Source organism: Malaclemys terrapin, chromosome 15 (assembly GCF_027887155.1).
Source record: "Malaclemys terrapin pileata isolate rMalTer1 chromosome 15, rMalTer1.hap1, whole genome shotgun sequence".
Taxonomy (NCBI): domain Eukaryota; kingdom Metazoa; phylum Chordata; order Testudines; family Emydidae; genus Malaclemys; species Malaclemys terrapin.
Genome location: NC_071519.1, coordinates 4,008,113 through 4,028,035, shown reverse-complemented (window position 1 = coordinate 4,028,035; position 19,923 = coordinate 4,008,113). Strand labels below are relative to the sequence as shown.

The 19,923-nt window shown below is 54.1% G+C and overlaps 1 protein-coding gene across 1 annotated transcript; it reads left to right on the top strand.

Moving 5' to 3' along the window:
• The first annotated feature begins 275 nt into the window (after window positions 1–275).
• On the top strand, window positions 276–19,664 carry LOC128849122 (hydroperoxide isomerase ALOXE3-like). The gene is made up of 14 exons (XM_054049482.1): window positions 276–422; window positions 1,400–1,604; window positions 3,375–3,456; window positions 3,963–4,085; window positions 6,356–6,459; window positions 8,323–8,495; window positions 9,157–9,300; window positions 10,404–10,607; window positions 11,666–11,752; window positions 12,905–13,074; window positions 15,658–15,779; window positions 16,189–16,289; window positions 17,233–17,403; window positions 19,051–19,664. Exons 1-14 carry the CDS (start codon window positions 276–278, stop codon window positions 19,228–19,230), a joined length of 2,013 nt encoding a protein of 670 aa, XP_053905457.1. The 3' UTR covers window positions 19,231–19,664.
• Window positions 19,665–19,923: the final 259 nt, after the last annotated feature.

The following is a 19,923-nucleotide window of genomic DNA, read 5'->3' as shown; positions in this document are numbered from 1 at the left end:
CCCCCCTCTGTCCCCGGGGGAAGGGCCTCATCATGGGTGCGGCGAGGCGTGGGGTGGCGTGGAAGTGCCTGAGGGCCCTGCATTCCCCGCCTGCTCAACTCACGCTTGGCCTCCATCCCAAGCCAACCGGTAAATAAACACAGGTCACCCAGCCGGCTCCCTGCGAGGGAGAACTCACAGCGGCACCGTCGAGACGGGCTTCCCAGACTATCCACCCCTCGGAGCCAGAAGCCCCCTCCATGCCTGGGGACAGCCCGGCCCCCAGCCCATCCCTGATGGCCATCTACAAAGTTCAGGTGTCCACCGGCCAGGACTCACTGGCTGGCACTTTTGACACCATCTCCATCACCCTGGTGGGCAGCCACGGGGAAAGCCCCAAGCACGTGCTGGACCGATGTGGGTTTGACTTTCAGCCGGGATCAGTGAGTATTTTAGGGGGTTGCTTGTGTGTGTGTGTGTGGGGGGGATCCCATCAGAACTGGCTCCATTCAGGAAGAGAGGAGCAATGGTTTGGGGGCTGGGCCGGGGCTCAGGACCCCTGGATTCTATTCATGGCTCTGCCCCAGGGGCCAGTGCTCGTGCCTCAGTTTCCCCATGGGTACAATGGGGGAGAATAACCCCGCCTTTGGGTTTAGGCAGCGCTCGAGTCCTCAAATGCGACGTGCTGGATCTCCTGTCTCCGTCTGACGCTGGGCCAGACCAAGATGACTCGCTCACATGCAGCAAAAGAGGATGGGGGTGGGAGGGGCAGCGGCCCTGGCCACAGGGGAGGCAGGGCTGGGGTACCCTCATGCCAGCTCGATGGGGGGGAGCCCCTGATGGAATCCCGGTGCTGTGGGCTGGCTTCCCTGGACCCCTGCCCCGCAGTGGGGAGGGTGGGGGCTGCAGTCTGGATGCTGGGGATTTCCACGGGGCTGCCAGCTCCCCCTGTGGTCTTTGGGCTCCACCCTCACCTGGCACTGGGGGCCTAGGCTCAGGACAGTCTCCCTTTGGAGGTCTGGGCAGCGTCTGGCACAATTATTTACACCAGCTGAGGATCTGGTCAATAAACTCTGCAAATGATTGTGTCACTTGGATGAAATGGCAATGGGGGATGGGATTACAGTTCAGCAGGTCAAAGAGCTGGTCTCAATGGGGTCAGATCCCCAGCTGGTGTCAATGGGCGTCTCTCCATTGGAGTCAATGGGCCCAGATCCCCAATTGGGTTAAATGGGGCTGAGGATCTGGCCCCGTTGATTGCAATGGAGACTCTCCCATTGACACCAGCCGGGGATCCAGCTATGGCAAAGGAGCTGGACCCGCCGCTCTGCCTGTGCAACGCTCTCCATCCCAAGTGGCCGGGAACGCAGGCTCCGTGCTCGGAGCTCAAACCCTCCCCCCCGTGCTCTGTCTCCCCCAGGTGCGGGAGTACAAGGTGCCCAGTGAGCGAGCCCTGGGACCGATCCTGCTGATCCGACTCCACAAGGAGCCCTATTCCTTCTTCCCCGAGAACATGTGGTACTGCAACACGGTGCGGGTGACGTCCCCCGAGGGGGACACCTACCACTTCCCCTGCTACCGCTGGATTCAGGGCTACCGCACTGTGGAGCTGGCGGAAAGCACAGGTATGACCCACTGTGGGTGCGCCCGGACTCCTGGGTTCTCTTCTGCCCCTCGTGCATCTCGGTGACTCCTGGATCTCTACCAGGCCCTGGTGCGACCTGTCCCTGCCAGGAGAAGCCCACTGCCCAGTATATCTGAGGCCTGGTGTACACCCAAGTCACGTGGGTGATTTTCAATCCAGTTTAGCTATGTCGGTGCATCTTTGTGTGTGGACACACTTCAACCAGCGTCACCTTGCCTTAGACAGGTTCAGCCCACGGGGGTCAATTTACAGCTGGCTGAAGCTTGGCATGAGAGGGGTCAGCGACCAAGCAGAGATAATTTCTTTGTTTTGATGAACGGTGGGGAGGGAGGAAAGGTACCATAGCGATTAGCTAGATCGCTAGATGGGTGTGGGGTGGGAGATGGATGGATAGACAGATATATAGATGGGTGTGTATGGGGAAAGAACATAAGAACGGCCATATGGGTCAGACCAAAGGTCCATCTAGCCCAATGTCCTGTCTTCCGACAGTGGCCAATGCCAGGTGCCCCAGAGGGAATGAACAGAACAGGGAATCGCCAAATGATCCATCCCTTAGATAGATAGATAGTTTGATTTAGTTGGGGATTGGTCCTGCTTTGAGCAGGGGGTTGGACTAGATCAATGGTTCCCAAACTTTAACAACCTGTGAACCCCTTTCAATAAAATGTTAAGTCTCGCGAACCCCCTCCTAGAAATGAATATTTCCAGGGATTTTCTCCTTTACCTGAGTATAAATTATAAAAGCAGTGATCTTGGAAATATAAAATTTGTTTTTATGACATGCTTATTACACACTATTTATTAATTATTATTTATCATTACAGTATTTTTATTACATTATGAAAATGGCAACACTCTTCCAAGATCTCACTTTCGTAGCTTGTATCACTTTGAATAAGCGTGCTATAAGAGAAGGCTCCTATGTTTCATCAGGGAGTATCAGATGTGAAACAGTGTGAAAGTATTTAAGAAGCCACCTCAAAGAGTTCCTCCTACACAAGCATTCAGGTCTTGAGCAGTCCAGGCAAACAGCACATGTTAAAACAAAGCTTAAGCTTGTTCTTCATCATAATTTTAAAAACAAGACTAGCTGCCTATTTAATTTTAAAAACAGCAAAAAATATCCACCTCCCTTTCCATTTTTATAGGAGTCTTGAAGTTTAAATCTCCTCAGTGTGATAGACATGCTTGCTTTGATCTGCTTAGCTCTTGAATGTTCAGGGGCTCTGGGATGTTGGCCCTGTGCTGCCCAGGGTCCCTAGGGACAGCTCTGTCCACCATTAGGGAATTCTTTCCCGAGAACCCCCGTAACATTTCGTGAACCCCCAGGGATTCAGGAACCCCAGTTTGGAAACCACTGGACTAGATGACCTCCTGAGGTCCCTTCCAACCCTGATATTCTATGATTCTATAGAGAGAGGGGGTGATAGATAGATAGATAGATAGATAGATAGATAGATAGATAGATAGATAGATAGATAGATAGAGGGGGGTGGATGGGGATAGATAGATAGATGGGGTGGATCGGGAGAGAGAGAAGGCGGGTGTATGGGGATAGAGAGAGAGAGAGAGAGAAGGCGGGTGTATGGGGAGAGAGAGAGAGAGAGAGAGAGAGAAGGCGGGTGTATGCGGTTAGACAGGTAGCTAGAAGACTGGCACCAAGGAGCCCTGCAGGCTTAGAGGGGTCTGGGACACATCCCTCACTCCAGGGTGTGGTCAGATTTCATTCTCTCTCTTCTCTCTCCAGCCCAAACCCCTTGTGACAACTCCCACTACCTGCTCCAGAAGCACCGTCGTGAGGAGCTGGTGCTGCAACAGGAAAGATATAGGTGAGTTGAGGGGGGCATTTTGGAGTAATGGGTTCAGGCTCCCTGCAAACTTAGGCAGTGTCGCCGTGTCGGTTACAGCTGGGTCATGTTTTAAAGCCTTTCTGGGCATCCCCAAGAGCTAGAAACTAATGAACCTTTTTTTAAAAAACCCTCAGGCTGAGCTTCTGTTGCAATCGAATAAATCCAGGTGGCGGGACGGGTATGAGGCATGAGCCAGTAGGGCCGAGGGCTTAACCCACTCTTGCCTGCTCCTGGAGCCAATGGAGCGCTCAGTCCCTGCCGTCTTAGTTAAGGCCCAGGTGTGGTGCGGCTAGTGGATAAAGCCCTGGAGTGGGGAGCCAGGATATCTGGGTTCTGCCACGGCTTGCTTCCCCTGTTCTGTGCCTCAGTTTCCCCACCTATACAATGGGGATAACGACGGCCTACACTTTGCTAATGCGCTTTGAGATCGGCTGACGACCGGAGCCGGAAAGGCTTGTTATTAACCGCCCTCTTCCCTGGGACAGGTGGAAGGAGTACAGCCCTGGCGCCCCCTGGTGTGCCGACATTGACAGTGCCATGACTGCCGAGGTCGACCTCCAGTATTCGTACCCCAAGGCCTCTGCTTTCTTTGGGCGTGGCTCAGCGGCGTAAGTGGCGGGGCTGAAAATCCACTTCCCAGAGTGGTCGCCCAGCTTCCCGGAGGGATTGAGGTGCCTAAATCCCATTGGAATAAAGGGGAGTTAGGCGCCTATATCTCCTTCAGGAGCTGACCTTTTGTGTCTGTCGTTAGGAGTTCCAGTAATTATTTTTCATTAGCCATAACTCTGCCCCACCCTCCAACCTGACTCTCTCTCTCTCCCTCTCTCTCTCTCCCCATCCACCCCCCCTCCCCATCCACCCCATCCACCCCATCTATCTATCTATCTATGTAGGTTCTGCAGGGATCAGTTGCACTCAGCATTGTCCTCAGAGATCGGAGTAGTCAATATAAAATTGCTGCTGCTCCGAGGGAGGTTGAGGCAGGGACTGGCGGGGCAGTAAGCAGCGCCGGAGAAAGGACAGCCCTACAGCGCCGGCTGGATCCCGGCCGGCTGGGCCCAGGCCGACAAAATGCCTTTTAATGTCTCAGGGCAGGGGAGGCGGGGCAGCCCTGCAGAAGGGGGGCCGGTGCCCCGGAAAGTCGAGAACTAGAGGTCACCCAACGGGAGGTCCCGGCGGTGCTGGGGCTAAGGGATGTGGAACCGGGGAGGGATTTGCACCATCTGTGGCATTGGCGATTGGGTACTGGCCCCCACATCCAGTGCTGGGGACCAGGTTGGCAAAAGGGCTGGACCCAGAGCTAGAGAGACAGATAAGTGGGGTGTGTGGGGCTGGAGAGACACGGGGTGTGTATGGGAAAAGACATAGGGTGTGACGGAGGCACAGACAAACAGAGGGGCACAGGAGGAGATGGATAGATAGAGGGGTGTGTATGGGGCCAGACAGAGGGATGTGTATGGGACCGACAGACAGAGGGGCAGGTATGGGGAGAGACAGACAGAGGGTATACATGAGGTCAGACACAGAGAGTGGGGTTTATGGGGACAGACAAAGGGGTCACATAGGGCCAGACAGATAGGTGTTTATGGATGGACAGAGGGTGTACATGGGAAGAGGCAGGCAGAGGGGTGTGAGGGGGGTGGACAGACAGAGGGTGTATATGGGGTCAGGGGTGTGAAGGGAGACAGACATAGGGTGTGTATGGGGGCAGGCAGAGGGTGTGAATGTGGGCATAGGGATGTGAAGGGGAGACGGACAGAGGGGTATGTATGGGGTCAGAGGGGTGTGAAGGGGTGGAGAAACAGAGGGTGTGTATGGGGTCAGAGGGGTGTGGAGGGGGGACAGACAGAGGGTGTGTGTTGCATTAGAGGGGTGTGAAAGGGGAACAGAGAGGGTGTGTATTGGGTCAGAGGGGTGTGAAGGAGACAGACAGAGGATGTGTATGGGGTTAGAGGGGTGTGAGGGAGAAAGACAGAGGGTGTGTATGGAGTTAAAGGGGTGTGAAGAGGGAACAGAAAGAGGATGTGAATGGGGTCAGAGGGGTGTGAGGCAGAAAGACAGAGGGTGAGCATGGAGTTAAAGGGGTGTGAAGAGGGGACACAGACAGAGGATGTGAGTGGGGTCAGAGGGGTTTGAATGGGGGACAGACAGATGGGCGTGTATGGGTCTGAGGGGTGTGAGGGGGTGGACAGATAGATTGTGTGTATGGGGTCAAAGAAGTGTGAAGAAGGTGAACAGACAGAGGGTGTGTATGAGGTCAGAGAGGTGTGAAGGGGGACAGACAGAGGTTGTGTATGGGTCAAAGGGGTGTGAAGGGGGTGGACAGACAGAGGGTGTGTATGGGGTCAGAGGGATGTGACGGGGACAGACAGAGGGGTGTGTATGGGGTCAGAGGGATGTGGAGGAGGGACAGACAGATGGTGTGTATTGCGTTAGATGGGTGTGAAAGAGGGACAGAGAGAGGGTGTGTATTTGTTCAGAGGGGTGTCAGGGAGACAGACAGAGAGTGTATATTGGGTCAGTGGGGTATGATGAGGACAGACAGAGGGTGTGTTTGGGGTCAGAGGGGTGTGAAAAGGGAACAGACAGAGGATGTGAGTGGGGTCAGAGGGGTGTGAAGGGGGACCGATAGAGGGGTGTCTATGGGGTCAGAGGGGTGTTGGGGGACAGACAGATGGGTGTGTATGGGTGTGAGGGGGCACAGACAGAAGGGTGTCTATGGGGTCAGAGGGGTGTGAGGGGCACAGGCAGAGGGTGTGTATGGGGATGGATAGAGACAGGGGTGTGAAGGGGGACAGACGGGTGCATATGGATCGAGGCAGAGGGCGCACACAGTGTGAGGGTCCCAGTCTCTGAGCCTGGCTACCTGTCCCCGCAGGCTGCTGGAGTGCAAGATTAAGGGGTTCCTGGACCGGCCATACTCCTGGGAGAAGTTAGCTGACATCCCCAAGGTTTTCTGGTTCTACCGCAACCCGGTCTCAGGTCCGTGCTGCCCCATGCACTGTGGGGAGGAGCAGGGGGCCAACGCCAGCACAGGGCTACCCCCTGGCTCCGGGACCCCCTTCGCCTTCCCTGCATTGCCTGTGGGTGCTGAGCCCACACACGGCCCCCCCAGGTCAACTAGTCCTGCCACCCTCAGCCCCCCACCAGGCCTCCCCTCAGGACTCCCAGTCCCCTGCTCTAACCACTAGACCCCACTCCGCTCCATGAGCTGGGGAGAGAACCTAGGAGTCCTGGCTCCCAGCCCCCCCTGATCTAACCACTAGCCCCCATTTCTCTCCCAGAACTGGAGATACAGCCCAGGAGTCCTGGCTCCTAGCTGCACCCCCTGCTCTAACCACGAGGAGCAGGAGTCCTGGTTACCCTGCTCTAACCACGAGACCCCACTCCCCCCCTAGATGCAGGGAAATCATAGAATCATAGAATATCCGGGTTGGAAGAGACCTCAGGAGGTAATTAGTCCAACCCCCTGCTCAAAGCAGGACCAACCACAACTAAATCATCCCAGCCAGGGCTTTGTCTAAGGATGGAGATTCCACCACCTCCCTAGGTAACGCATTCCAGTGCTTCACCACCCTCCTAGTGAAATAGTGTTTCCTAATATCCCACCTAGACCTCCCCCACTGCAACTTGAGACCAATGCTCCTTGTTCTGTCATCTGCCACCACTGAGAACAGTCTAGATCCATCCTCTTTGGAACCTCCTTCAGGTAGTTGAAAGCAGCTATCAAATCCGCCCTCATTCTTCTCTTCTGCAGACTAAATAATCCCAGTTCCCTCAGCCTCTCCTCATAAGTCATGTGCTCCAGCCCCCTAATAATTTTTGTTGCCCTCCGCTGGACTCTCTCCAATTTTTCCACAACTTTCTTGTAGTGGGGCGGGAGGGCCCAAAATTGGACACAGTACTCCAGATGAAGCCTCACCAATGTCGAATAGAGGAGAATGATCACGTCCCTCGATCTGCTGGCAATGCCCCTACTTATACAGTCTAAAATGCCGTTAGCCTTCTTGGCAACAAGGGCACACTGTCGACTCATATCCAGCTTCTCGTCCACTGTAACCCCTAGGTCCTTTTTTGCAGAACTGCTGCCTAGCCATCCGGTCCCTCGTCTGTAGCAGTGCATGGGATTCTTCTGTCCTAAGTGCAGGACTCTGCACTTGTCCTTGTTGAACCTCATCAGATTTCTTTTGGCCCAATCCTCTAATTTGTCTAGGTCCCTCTGTATCCTATCCCTACCCTCCAGCGTATCTACCACTCCTCCCAGTTTAGTGTCATCTGCAAACTTGCTGAGGGTGCAGTCCATGCCATCCTCCAGATCATTAATGAAGATATTGAACAAAACCGGCCCCAGGACTGACCCTTGCAGCACTTCGCTTGAAAACTGGCTGCCAACTAGACATGGAGCCGTTGATCACTACTCGTTGAGCCCGACGATCTAGCCAGCTTTCTATCCACCTTATAGTCCATTCATCCAGCACATACTTCTTTAACTTGCCGTCAAGAATACTGTGGGAGACCGTATCATAAAGCTTTGCTAAAGTCAAGGAATAACACGTCCACTGCTTTCCCCTCATCCACAGATCCCATCATAGAAGGCAGTTAGGTTAGTCAGGCATGACTTGCCCTTGGTGAATCCATGCTGACTGTTCCTGATCACTTTCTTCTCCTCTAAGCCTGGCTCCCAGTCCCTTACTCTAACCACCAGCCCCCACTCCTCTCCCAGACCTGGGGAGAGAACCCAGGAGTCCTGGCTTGCAGCCCCGCTCCCCTGCTCTAACCATCAGACCCCACTCCTCTCCCCAGGCAATGGGGTTTTATTTAAAGGGCCGGTATGTGTATCCCCAGAGTATGTCTTTGAGCACTGGCAAGAAGATGCTTTCTTCGGGTACCAGTATCTGAATGGGTTCAACCCTGTTCTGATCCAGAAATGCACGGCGCTCCCGGAGAACTTCCCGGTGACACAGGAGATGGTGGCCGGCTTCCTGGGGGAATCCACCAGCCTCCAGGAGGAGCTACAGGTAACACCCTGTCTCCCCAAAATAATCAGGGCCTGGCTGATTCCCAGCCGTGCTGAGTCCATGCTGCCCTCCTTCTCCGTGAACTCCTGCTGGTGGGAGCACAGTGCTCTGTTCCCAAACTAAACTGTTTGTAGCATAGCTGGGTCTGGGTAAACAGCCGCCCCGCCCCAGAGGTGGCTGCATCTCAGCGCCGGGTGAGGGGTCCCTGAGTAATCAGCCACCCCACCCCAGAGGTGGCTGCATCTCAGCCCCGGGTGAAGGGTCCCTGTATAACCAGCCGCCCCACCCCAGAGGTGGCCTCATCTCAGCGCCGGGCGAGGGATCCCTGTATAAGCAGCTGCCCCGCCCCAGAGGTGGCTGCATCTCAACACCGGGCGAGGGATCCCTGTGTAACCATCCGCCCCACCCCAGAGATGGCTGCATCTCAGCGCCGGGCGAGGGATCCCTGTATAACCAGCCACCATGCTCCAGAGATGGCTGCATCTCACTGCTGGGTGAGGGATCCCTGTATAACCAGCTACTCCACCCGGAGGTGGCTGCATTTTAACACTGGGTAAGTGATCCCTGCGCAGTGCTATGTGTGTTGCTTGCTGGGACACTGCTGAAGGAAGCTCGCAGCCCTGGGAGCGGGGCACTGACCCTCCTCTGCTCTGCATGACAGAGAGGGAGCATCTATATCGCAGATTACAAGCTCCTGGAAGACATTCCCACCACTAAAGTGAACGGGCACCAGCAGTACATCGCCGCGCCCCTGTGCCTGCTGCACCAGAAACCCAGCGGGGAGGTCGTCCCCTTGGCCATCCAGGTGAGGGGTTTCTCTGCTCACCGGTGCCCAAGCGGGGGGTTATCAGAGCCCCTCCTGAGCCACCTGGGCCCCCCTGCTGCTAGGGAGCAACTTGGCTCCACCATTGCTAAAGGCACAATTATTATTGTGGGCAGGGCCCGAGTGTGCCAGTGGACCCGCTGCTCTGATCCAGCAGGGATACAGGGGTGAATGGGTCCATTGGGGGATATGGGGCTGGATGGGCCCATTGCTCCCATCCAGGGGGGATACCAGGCTGGATGGGCCCATTGCTCATCCAGGGGGGATAGGGGCTGGATGGGCCCATTGCTCCCATCCAGGGGGGATAGGGGCTGGATGGGCCCATTGCTCCAATCCAGGGGGGATAGGGGCTGGATGGGCCCATTGCTCCCATCCAGGGGGGATAGGGGCTGGATGGGCCCATTGCACCCATCCAGGGGGGGATAGGGGCTGGATGGGCCCATTGCTCCCATCCAGGGGGGATAGGGGCTGGATGGGCCCATTGCTCCCATCCAGGGGGGATAGGGGCTGGATGGGCCCATTGCACCCATCCAGGGGGGGATAGGGGCTGGATGGGCCCATTGCTCCCATCCAGGGGGGGATAGGGGCTGGATGGGCCCATTGCTCCCATCCAGGGGGGATAGGGGCTGGATGGGCCCATTGCACCCATCCAGGGGGGATAGGGGCTGGATGGGCCCATTGCTCCCATCCAGGGGGGATACCAGGCTGGATGGGCCCATTGCTCTGATCTGGGGTCAGGGGGATACTGGGCTGGATGGGCCCATTGCTGTCACCTGGAGGGCGGGGGGCAGAGAAACTGGGCTGGATGGGCCCATTGCTCTTGCCTGGGACCAGGGGGGGGGGGGAATACTGGGCTGGATGGGCCCATTGCTCTGACCCAGGGGGGATACTGGGCTGGATGGGCCCATTGCTCTGACCCAGGGGGGATACTGGGCTGGATGGGCCCATTGCACAGTTGGGGGGGGGGAATACCAGGCTGGATGGGCCCATTGCTCTGACCTGGGGGGGATACTGGGCTGGATTGGCCCATTGCTCTGACCCAGGGGGGATACCAGACCCATTGCTCTGACCCAGCTCCCCCACAGCTCAGCCAGCACCCAGGTCCCGAGAGCCCCATCTTCCTGCCCAGTGATTCCGAGTGGCTCTGGACTCTGGCCAAGACCTGGGTGCGCAACTCCGAGTTCCACCTGCACGAGGTCACCTCCCACCTGCTCCGCGCCCACCTGCTGGCCGAGGTCTTTGCCGTGGCCACCCAGCGCCAGCTGCCCATGTGCCACCCCCTGTACAAGGTGAGGGGGCGGAGCTGCTGTGAGTGGGCGGGGCCACAGGTGGGCGGGGCCCCACTCTGCTTGGTGCGTCAGCCAATGGGACAGCGACGGGCATCCAGTGTCCACACCTGGCACCTTATGCACAGAGAAAACAGATGGCATCAAGGGGTGGGGCGAGTCCCATTCCTGGCTACCCACTTCTGCAGGTGGGGGGACATATTAAGGGAGTTGACCAAGGGCACCCAGTTCTTGCTGTGCCCTGTGTGTGTGCACACTTTGCCCAGTGTATGCCCCAGATGTGCCCGCCTGGTCACATTCCCCCCAGAGGTGCCCAGTGTGTGCCTTTGTGATGCTCAGACAGGCCCAATGGGATGTTTGTCCCCGGACATGCGAGTTTGAGAGGGGCCCAGCCCGGCGTGTATCCCTGGAGGTGTACATGGGAATCACCCGTATCACCGTATGTGTGTTCTAGAAGTGCCCCGCTGTGTATGTTTGTGTGTTGCAGATATGTCTGGTCGTGTACGGGTGTGTGTGGTGAAGACATGTCTAGCCATGTACATGTGTGTATGATGGAGACATGCCCAGCCATGTACGGGTGTGTACGTGTGTATGTGGTGCAGACATATCTGGCCGTGTACATGTGTGTGTAGTGCAGACTTGTCTGGCCATGTACTTGTGTTTGTGGTGCAGACATGCTCGGTTGTCTATGTGTGTGTATGTTGCAGACATGCCCAGCAGTGTATGAATGTTTGTGCTGGAGGTGTGTCCAGCTGCGTACCTGTATGTGCTCCAGAGGTGGCCAGCTGGTGGCATGTGTTCCTGAGATGCCCGGCTGTGCACTGTGTGGGTGCAAATTCCAGAGGTGCCCAGCTGTTTGTGTGCTGACCCCAGCTCTTTGCTCAGTTCTCTGCTGCCTCCTGCACCAAACACTCCGCCCTAGTGCTCTGCAATCAGGGTGGATCAGAGAACAAAGCCATTTGCCTCTCCAACGTCTCTTCTCCACTCAGGAGGGACCGAGGCGGTGGGGGGCTGGCATCTCCTCCCCAGCTGCTTCAGCCCCTGCGCCTCTTCTCTTCCAGCTCCTGATCCCTCACATCCGGTTCTCCATCCACATTGATGTCCTGGCCCGGACCTTTCTCATCAGCCCCGGGGGCGTATTCGATCGGGTAAAGAGGGGATTGTCTCTTAATAACAATATAATCCCTTGCTTGAAGCTGGTGCTTTTCACCCCTAGATCTCAAAGCACTTTACAAAGGACATCAGGAGCATTAGCCTCATTTTACAGATGGGGAAACTGAGGCAGGGACTCATTTGTCTATGGTCACTCACCAAGCCTTTGGTAGAACCCGGGAGAGCTGGGTTCGAGCCCCGGGTGCTAGCCCCTAGGCCACACTGCCTCCCCTAGCCTCCTCCGGTGTGTTCAAAAAAGAGGGAGAATGAGCAAACTGCCCATCAAATCAACTACAGCAGCAAACTGCTGACGGCCTGCTGTGACTGCCCCTCCTAAACTCCACCCACCCAGCTCCGCCTCCAGCCTGCTCAGCCAATCAAGCGCAAGGCAGAAGCAGCTCCTCCTGGAGGTCGGTGCTCATTGGCCACCTCGCAACTGGGATCCAGTGAACATCTTTTTTCACACAAAGTCGGGCTCGTTGATAACTGAAATCAGATTTCAATCCGGTTTAGTGACAACCCTCCCATGTGGACGCTCTTAATTCACTTTCACTGAAACCACTTCAACGCGAGCCCAATTAGCCCTTTTGTGGGCGTGGCCTGCAACCCAATTTCCTGCCTTCTAATCAGGGCAAGGCAGGTCAAGGGAACATGTTTTTCACCGAAAAATGGCCAGTAGGTAAAAATAAAAGATTTGCACTTAAAATGGTCGGTTTTCCAAAAAAAAGTTCATGACATTTTTATGGCATTTTCCTTCATAATAGTCATTTTCTCTTCCTTGTTTCCTTTGGCTTGTTTTTCTCTCCTCTTTTCCCTTTTTTTCTTATTTTTTCACTTCTTTTTCTTGTTTTTGTTTTTTTCTTGTTTTTCCCCATTATTCATCTTTCTTAGTTTTTCTGTCTTTCCTCCCGTTTTTCCTTCTTCTCTCCTTTTGTCCCCCGCCTCCCCATTTCCTTTTACTTTCATCAGTGAACATTTTTTTGGAGGGAAAATGAATTGAGTTGCCAAAGGATTTCGTAAGTTTGATTCCCAGCATTGTCCCAGACCTGGGGAACTAACGCAATTCCAGTGTCCTACCCTCTCCCCTGGCACCTGCAGCTCTGTGGCAGTAACCCCCAGTGGGCCCGGGCCGGGTCTATATTCCACAGGCCATAGCGACTGGGCGTCGAGGCCTCGCCGAGCTGCTCCGCAAGGCCCTGGAGAACCTAACCTACACCACGCTCTGCTTTCCCGATGACATCCAGGAACGCGGTGTCGCCTCGCTCCAGAACTACTACTACAGGGACGATGGGCTCAAGATCTGGGCAGCTATAGAGAGGTGAGGAGGGTGCTGGGCCAGGTGGGGTGTTGTGTAGGGAGGAGAGATGAAGGCAAGTGCAGCGGAAGGGGTTAGACCTAGTGAAATCACAGGGGGAAAAGCGGTGGGGCTCTGAGTGTGGAGGGGGTCAGGGCAGAGCCCCCTGGGAATCTAGGTCTTGTATGGGAGGGAGCCCTGCATACTGGGTTTGTTCTGCTGGGATCCAGCAAACATCCTTTCCCACACAAAGTTGGACCCCTTGATAACTGAAATCAGATTTCAGTCCAGTTTAGTGACAACCCCTCTCCCATGTGGATGCTCTTAATTCATTTTCATGGAAACCACTTCGACGCAAGCCCAGTCGAAGAACAGTCAAAATGAGACCATCAGCCCCAGGATCTGCTGCCGGTTCATAGAATCATAGAAGATCAGGGTTGGAAGGGACCTCAGGAGGTATCTAGTCCAACCCCCTGCTCAAAACAGGACCCACCCCAACTAAATCATCCCAGCCAGGGCTTTGTCAAGCTGGGCCTTAAAAAACTGTACGTTCAATGAACTTTAAATTCACTTCTGTGCTTAACCTGAATCTCCATTTAGAGGGCAACGTTTTCCAAAGTGCCCACACGGTCAAAGGAGTAAGGGTTTTTTTGTTGGCTTGGCAATTTTGAAAAGTATAAATAAATAAATAAATAAAATAAAACAGTTTTAGGTTGGCCCCAAAACTGACAATTTTCAAAAATTTCAGCCCCTTGAGAAATCACACCCAAAAAATAAAATTCCTTTCAGGTGAAACGAAACATTTTGTTTTGTGTCAATTGACCTGGTTTGTTTCCATTTGGAGGATTTTGACACATTTTTGACTTTTTTTTTTAAATTCATTTTCAGGACTTTTTGAACAACAAAAAATGAAAATTTTCGGGGAGGTTTCCAATTTTTTGGATGGTTTGTTTTTCAGCACAAAATTTGGCAAAACCAAATTCATTTGTGAACTCGTTCAGGGTCACCACGACTCCATTTTGTACCCCCCAAAAGTTTCAGCCCAAACCAGTAGTGCCGGAAACTCCCTAGAAGTAGGGGGGCCACCGGAGCTTGGGCCGTGGCCCCGCCCCCACTCAATCCCTTCCCCCCGAGGCTCCGCCCTCACTCCGCCTCTTCCCCAAGGCTCTGCTCCTGCTTGCTCCTCTCTGCCCCCTCCCCCCATCGCTTCCCCTTAAGGCCGGTAAAAAGCGATGGGGTTGTGGCCCCCTGGCTTCCCCTGTTCCGGCCACTACGTGCAAACATTTCATCCCGCTCGACTTAGGAACCTAAATGCTGATGTCAATGGGATTTAGGAACCGAACCCGCTCGGGCATTTTGTAAATTGCTCTGGGCACCCAGCTGCCATTGTAAATTTAACCCATAATGCACCTAAGTCCCTTTTGAGAATGGCAGGCAGGCTCCTAAACCACATAGGGGCTTGGAAACATTTGGCCCCAATCTCCTGCACTTAGGAAGGAAGAATCCCATGCACTGCTACAGACTAGGGAACGAATGGCTAACAGGGCCGGCTCCAGGCACCAGCCCAGCGAAGGACCAGCCACTGAATTGCCGCCGAAGACTGAAGGGGCGGCGGTAGAGCTGCCGCCGAAATGCCGCAGATCATGATCGCGACTTTTTTTTTGGTCTTTCTTCTTTTTGCTGCTTGGGGCAACAAAAACCCTGGAACCGGCCCTGATGGCTAGGCAGCAGTTCTGCAGAAAAGGACCTAGGGGTCACAGTGGACGAGAAGCTGGATATGAGTCGACAGTGTGCTCTTGTTGCCAAGAAGGCTAACGGCATTTTAGACTGTGATCCAGCAGATCAAGGAACTTGATCGTTCCCCTTTATTCGACATTGGTGAGGCCTCATCTGGAATACTGTGTCCAGTTTTGAGCCCCACACTACAAGAAAGTTGTGGAAAAATTGGAGAGAGTCCAGCGGAGGGCAACAAAAATGATTAGGGGGCTGGAGCACATGACTTATGAGGCGAGGCTGAGGGAACTGGGATTGTTTAGTCTGCAGAAGAGAAGAATGAGGAGGGATTTGATAGCTGCTTTCAACTACCTGAAAGAGGTTCCAAAGAGGATGGATCTAGACTGTTCTCAGTGGTAGCAGATGACAGAACGAGGAGAAGTGGTCTCAAGTTGCAGTGGGGGAGGTGTAGGTTGGATATTAGGAAACACTATTTCACTAGGAGGGTGGTGAAGCACTGGAATGGGTTCCCTAGGGAGGTGCTGGAAGCTCCATCCTTAGAGGTTTTTAAGGTCAGGCTTGACAGAGCCCTGGCTGGGATGATTTAGTTGTGGTTGGTCCTGCTTTGAGCAGGAAGTTGGGCTAGATACCTCCTGAGGTCACTTCCAACCCTGATATTCTATGATTCTAAAACCAAATCTCCTAGGTGGCTGGTGACCAGGCATGGGGGATGGAGGGGAATCTGGACCACCTAAGAAGTGATGCTGAAGGGTAGCAGGCCTAGCACTGTATAGACTGGAGGGAGGGGGCTCCCCTAGCTTGTCCTAGGGGGGAGAGCATATCACCATGGACCCCGGCGTCCGGGCTGACCCGATTCCCCTTTAACTCTCTCAGCTTTGTCTCCGGCATTGTGACGATCTACTACCAGACCAGCCTCTCGGTGCAGAGTGACCACGAGCTGCAGGCGTGGGTGGGCGAGATATTCGCCAAGGGATTCCTTGGCAGACAGGCATCGGGTGAGAACCCAGAGGTGGCTAGCCCGGGGTCACAGACATCGCTGAGGAGTCCTCCCTCCACCCTCCAAGAATCAGCCCCCATTAAGGTGTCTCCAAAACCCAAGGCACTCGTGAAAACGTCAGCCATGGCCACTGCGTGATGCCTGCCGTATGTCACCCAAATGCCTCCACGTGGCTTTTAGCTCATGCGGTAGAGACTCATGTGCTACGCTCTGGAGGCCCCCGGTTCGATCCCGCCCACCCAGGACCAGGGTCTGTCGGTGTTACACATGCACAGAAATTAGTGATGCTGGTATTGCACTGACCCAGCATCACCGCTGGCAGGGGGAGGGGAGAGGGGACATTCCCAGCCAGGGACAGGGGAGAGGGGGCTCTGTCCCATGCTCACCAGTCCATCCCTCTCTGGCAGGCATCCCCTCGGCTCTGGGCACCACGGCCGAGCTGACCAAGTACCTGACCATGGTGATCTTCACCTGCTCTGCCTATCACGCTGCCGTCAACGCCGGGCAGGTGGGTGAGGGCCTCCCACCCTGTCCCCCTCTTGGACGGGTGTCTCTTTCCTTCCCCCCTTTCCTCTCCTTACACCAGTGTCTCCTCCCTTGGGCCCCAGCCTGTCCCCTCCTGCCCTTTGGGCCCAACTGGGTACGCCCCATACTTTGGGGTCTGAGCTGGATCCTGGACGTGGTGGCTCACGCCCAGGAGTTACTGTGGCTTAAAGTCCAGTCTAGCCCAGACAGAGTTGCTGGGAGTCAGGACTCCTGAGTTCTCTCCCCAGCTCTGGGAGGCGAGTGGTGTCTAGTGGTTAGAGCAGGGAGGGAGCCAGGACTCCTGGGTTCTTTTCCTGGCTTTATCAAGCATCTTCCATCAAGTTCCTTCCCTTTCCTCTGACAATTTTTTTTAGAACATTTCCTTTATAATTTTTCCATTTTTCAACAAAATGAAAATCTGTGGCAGAGATTGGGGCCCAGTCCTGCCGGGCGCTGCATAGACCCCAGCTGAGATCAGGGTCCCACTTTGTGCCAGGCACTGCCCAGACCCCCCTGACCGAGATCAGGTCCCCGGGCACTTCCCAGTCACATAGTGAGAGATGGTCCCTGACCCAAAGAGCTCACCCTCTAAGTAGACAAAACCGACAACGGGAAGACTGATCACCTTCCTCGTACAGATGGGGAAATTGAGGCACGGAGTGATTTGGTGCCTTGCCCGGTGGCACAGAGGGAGATCATGGAGTCGCTAGGACTGGAACGCAGGTCAGAGTCCCAGCCACATATCCACACTGCCTCTGCGGCTGACTGAATGAGGCCTGGGTTGGGCTGGGTGATGGGCAGGGTCCATGGACCCCTGGGGCAACTGGTCCTGCGGCTCCTGCTCTGGACTCCTGGGTCCTCTCATGACCTTGCCAGCCAAGCTCCCGGGTGGGATCTAACCTCTGGCTTCCCTTTCCCGGCCCCAGTTCGAGCTGGCAGCCTTCATGCCCAATTACCCGTCATCCATGCGGAAGCCACCGCCCCGGAACAAGGCCAAGGTGACCCTGAAGCAGTTCCTGGACACCATCCCCGAGATGAACACCACCAGCCTGATCCTCTCCGTCCTCTGGGTGCTGCGTAATGAGGATCGGGACATGGTGAGAGCAGGGCTGGTGGGACTGGTGGGAGGAAGGACCCTGGATGGGGGGGGTGTCTTTTGGGAGAGGAGCCCGCACTCTAAATCCTTCAGTATTGGATTAGGGATGTGTGTCCTCCACTACCTGCGAAACACCTACAGAGGGGCCAGATCCCAGCCAGTGTCAAAGGGCGTCTCTCCATTGGAGTCAATGGGGCCAGATCCTCAGCTGGTGTCAATGAGCAGGAGGTCCATTGGAACTGCTGCTGATTTGAGGACATGGACCCAGGCGTTTCAGCCCCTTTTCTGTTACCCTCTCGGCAGGCAGTGGGGCATGGTGGGTGTTGGCAGCCGCTGTGCGGGCAGAGAGGAAATGTCCTCAAAATGACATGCATGTGATTATTATTTAGAGGCCTGGTGCCTTTCAGAAGAGGTGGGGAGAGGTCTTTCCCTGCAGACACTGGTTCAACCACTATTCAGACATAAAGTGCTCTCCAGTTCCCTCCATAGACCCAGATCACCCTGAGTATTTTTAACCATTTCTGACCCAAGCAGTTTAACCAAAATTTTGGACCCTGCAGTTAGAATCATAGAAGGGTAAGACTGGAAGGGACCTCGAGAGGTCACCTAGTCCAGTCCCCGGTACTCATGGCAGGGCTAAGTATTATCTAGACCATCCCTGGCAGGTGTCTGATCAACCTGCTCTTAAAAATCTCCAGTGACAGAGATGGGTGAATCAGTGACTTTTTTGGTTTGTTAGAGAGACTAGGTGAGTGAAGGAATATTTCTTATTAGACCAACTTCTGTCGGTGACAGAGACAAACTTTCGAGCTCTTTCACCAAGGAAAGTTGGTCCAATAAAAGATATTACCTCCTCCACCTTGTCTCTCTAATATCCTGGGACCAACATGTCTACAACAACACTGCCTACAATTTTTGGTTTGTCAGTGATTTTGAAAAGTTGAAAATAAGTTGTTTAGGAGGTGAAACAAACCCTTTTGTTCAACATTTCCTCTCGATTCTGAGCAGTTTTCTTGGACATTTTGGAACATTCGACACAAAAAGTCATTTGGAAAGGAAAACTCGAAATGGGTTGAATTTTTTTTTTTTAGTTTTATTTTTAAATTAACTCTTTGGCAAAAGGGATAATTCAGAAAATATTTTGGTATCACCAAATGTGCATTTTTTTCTCAAAGAAAAGAGAAAAGTTGGGGTGGAAAATATTTACTCAGCTGCTGGTGTGGATTGTTTCCATCAGGAGGAGAAATTGGTGATGGATCCAGGTGTTTCTTTGATGGAATTGTGTTTATTTGCAAAGTCTGGAGGACTCAAAGAACAGGAGGCGATTTCCTTGGTCACAGTTCCAAGCCTCCTTCCAACTAGCACTCAGCCCAAAAACTTTCTCTCTCTTTTGGCTTTGTCCAGGAGCCACACCCCCAAAGCTTCTTCTGGCTGTCTCCTTGGCTCTGTGCTGCTTCAGTGTCTGTTTCTCTTGCATGCAAAGCTCCACCAGTCAGTGCCCCAGTGCCTTTGCTATCTCAATCCCCAGGGAAAACCTCTCTTCTCTACTCCTGCCTTGGAGTAATAAGAATGCAGCCCTGGAGTTGATCCCAGGGGTTTCAGTGATTTTGATGCCTCCGTATTCACCACTCTCCCTATTCCCTTCCAGAGACCCCTGGGGACATACCCTGAGGAGCACTTTACCGAACACGGGCCAAAGCAGCTCATGGCTGCCTTCCAGGATCGCCTAGCAGAGATCTCCCGGGAAATCAAGGAGAGGAACCGGTCGCTGAGTCTGAGCTACAACTATATGTATCCTCCTAACATAGAGAACAGTACAGCAATATAACACCCAAAGGTGCCCTCCCTCCAACTGCCCCACGATGAAGAACCCCTCACCCAGACACCCACCACTGAATACCCCCGCAGTAATCGGCAACAGCATCTCCACAGCACACTGCCAAATGCTTGCTGGCATCCTGAGAACATTCACCCAGCCTGATGGAGCAATGGTGAATCACACACACTGGGGATCTGGCCCCATTGACTCCAATGAAGAGATGCCCATTGACACCGGCTGGGGATCTGGCCCCATTAAGTCCAATGAAGAGACGCCCATTGACACCAGCTGGGATCTGCTCAGGGCCTCCATAAACCTCCAGTTCAGGGATTTCCCTACACCCCCCCTACACCCTCCTAAATTTCCCCAACACCACCCCCCCCCAGTTTTGTGAATTAAGTGCATGCAGTGTTGCCAATTTAGTGATTATTTGGGAATTTGAATTGAAATATTAATACACACTTTAAAAGCATATAAAGTGTATGATAAAATACGTGTATCTGAATAAGTATCATAGATTTGATAAGTATGAACATAGACTAGCTCCCTTCTACAGCTGTTGTTTTTATGACAATGTCAGTGCATTCGTTCCGGTGATGTCGGCCAAATTACGATTTGTTAGCAAAGTCTAAATGAGCTCTCCCTGACAGCTAGTGATGAGCTGGGGCTGGGGGGAAAAGCTTCAGGACCAGATTGTGTTTA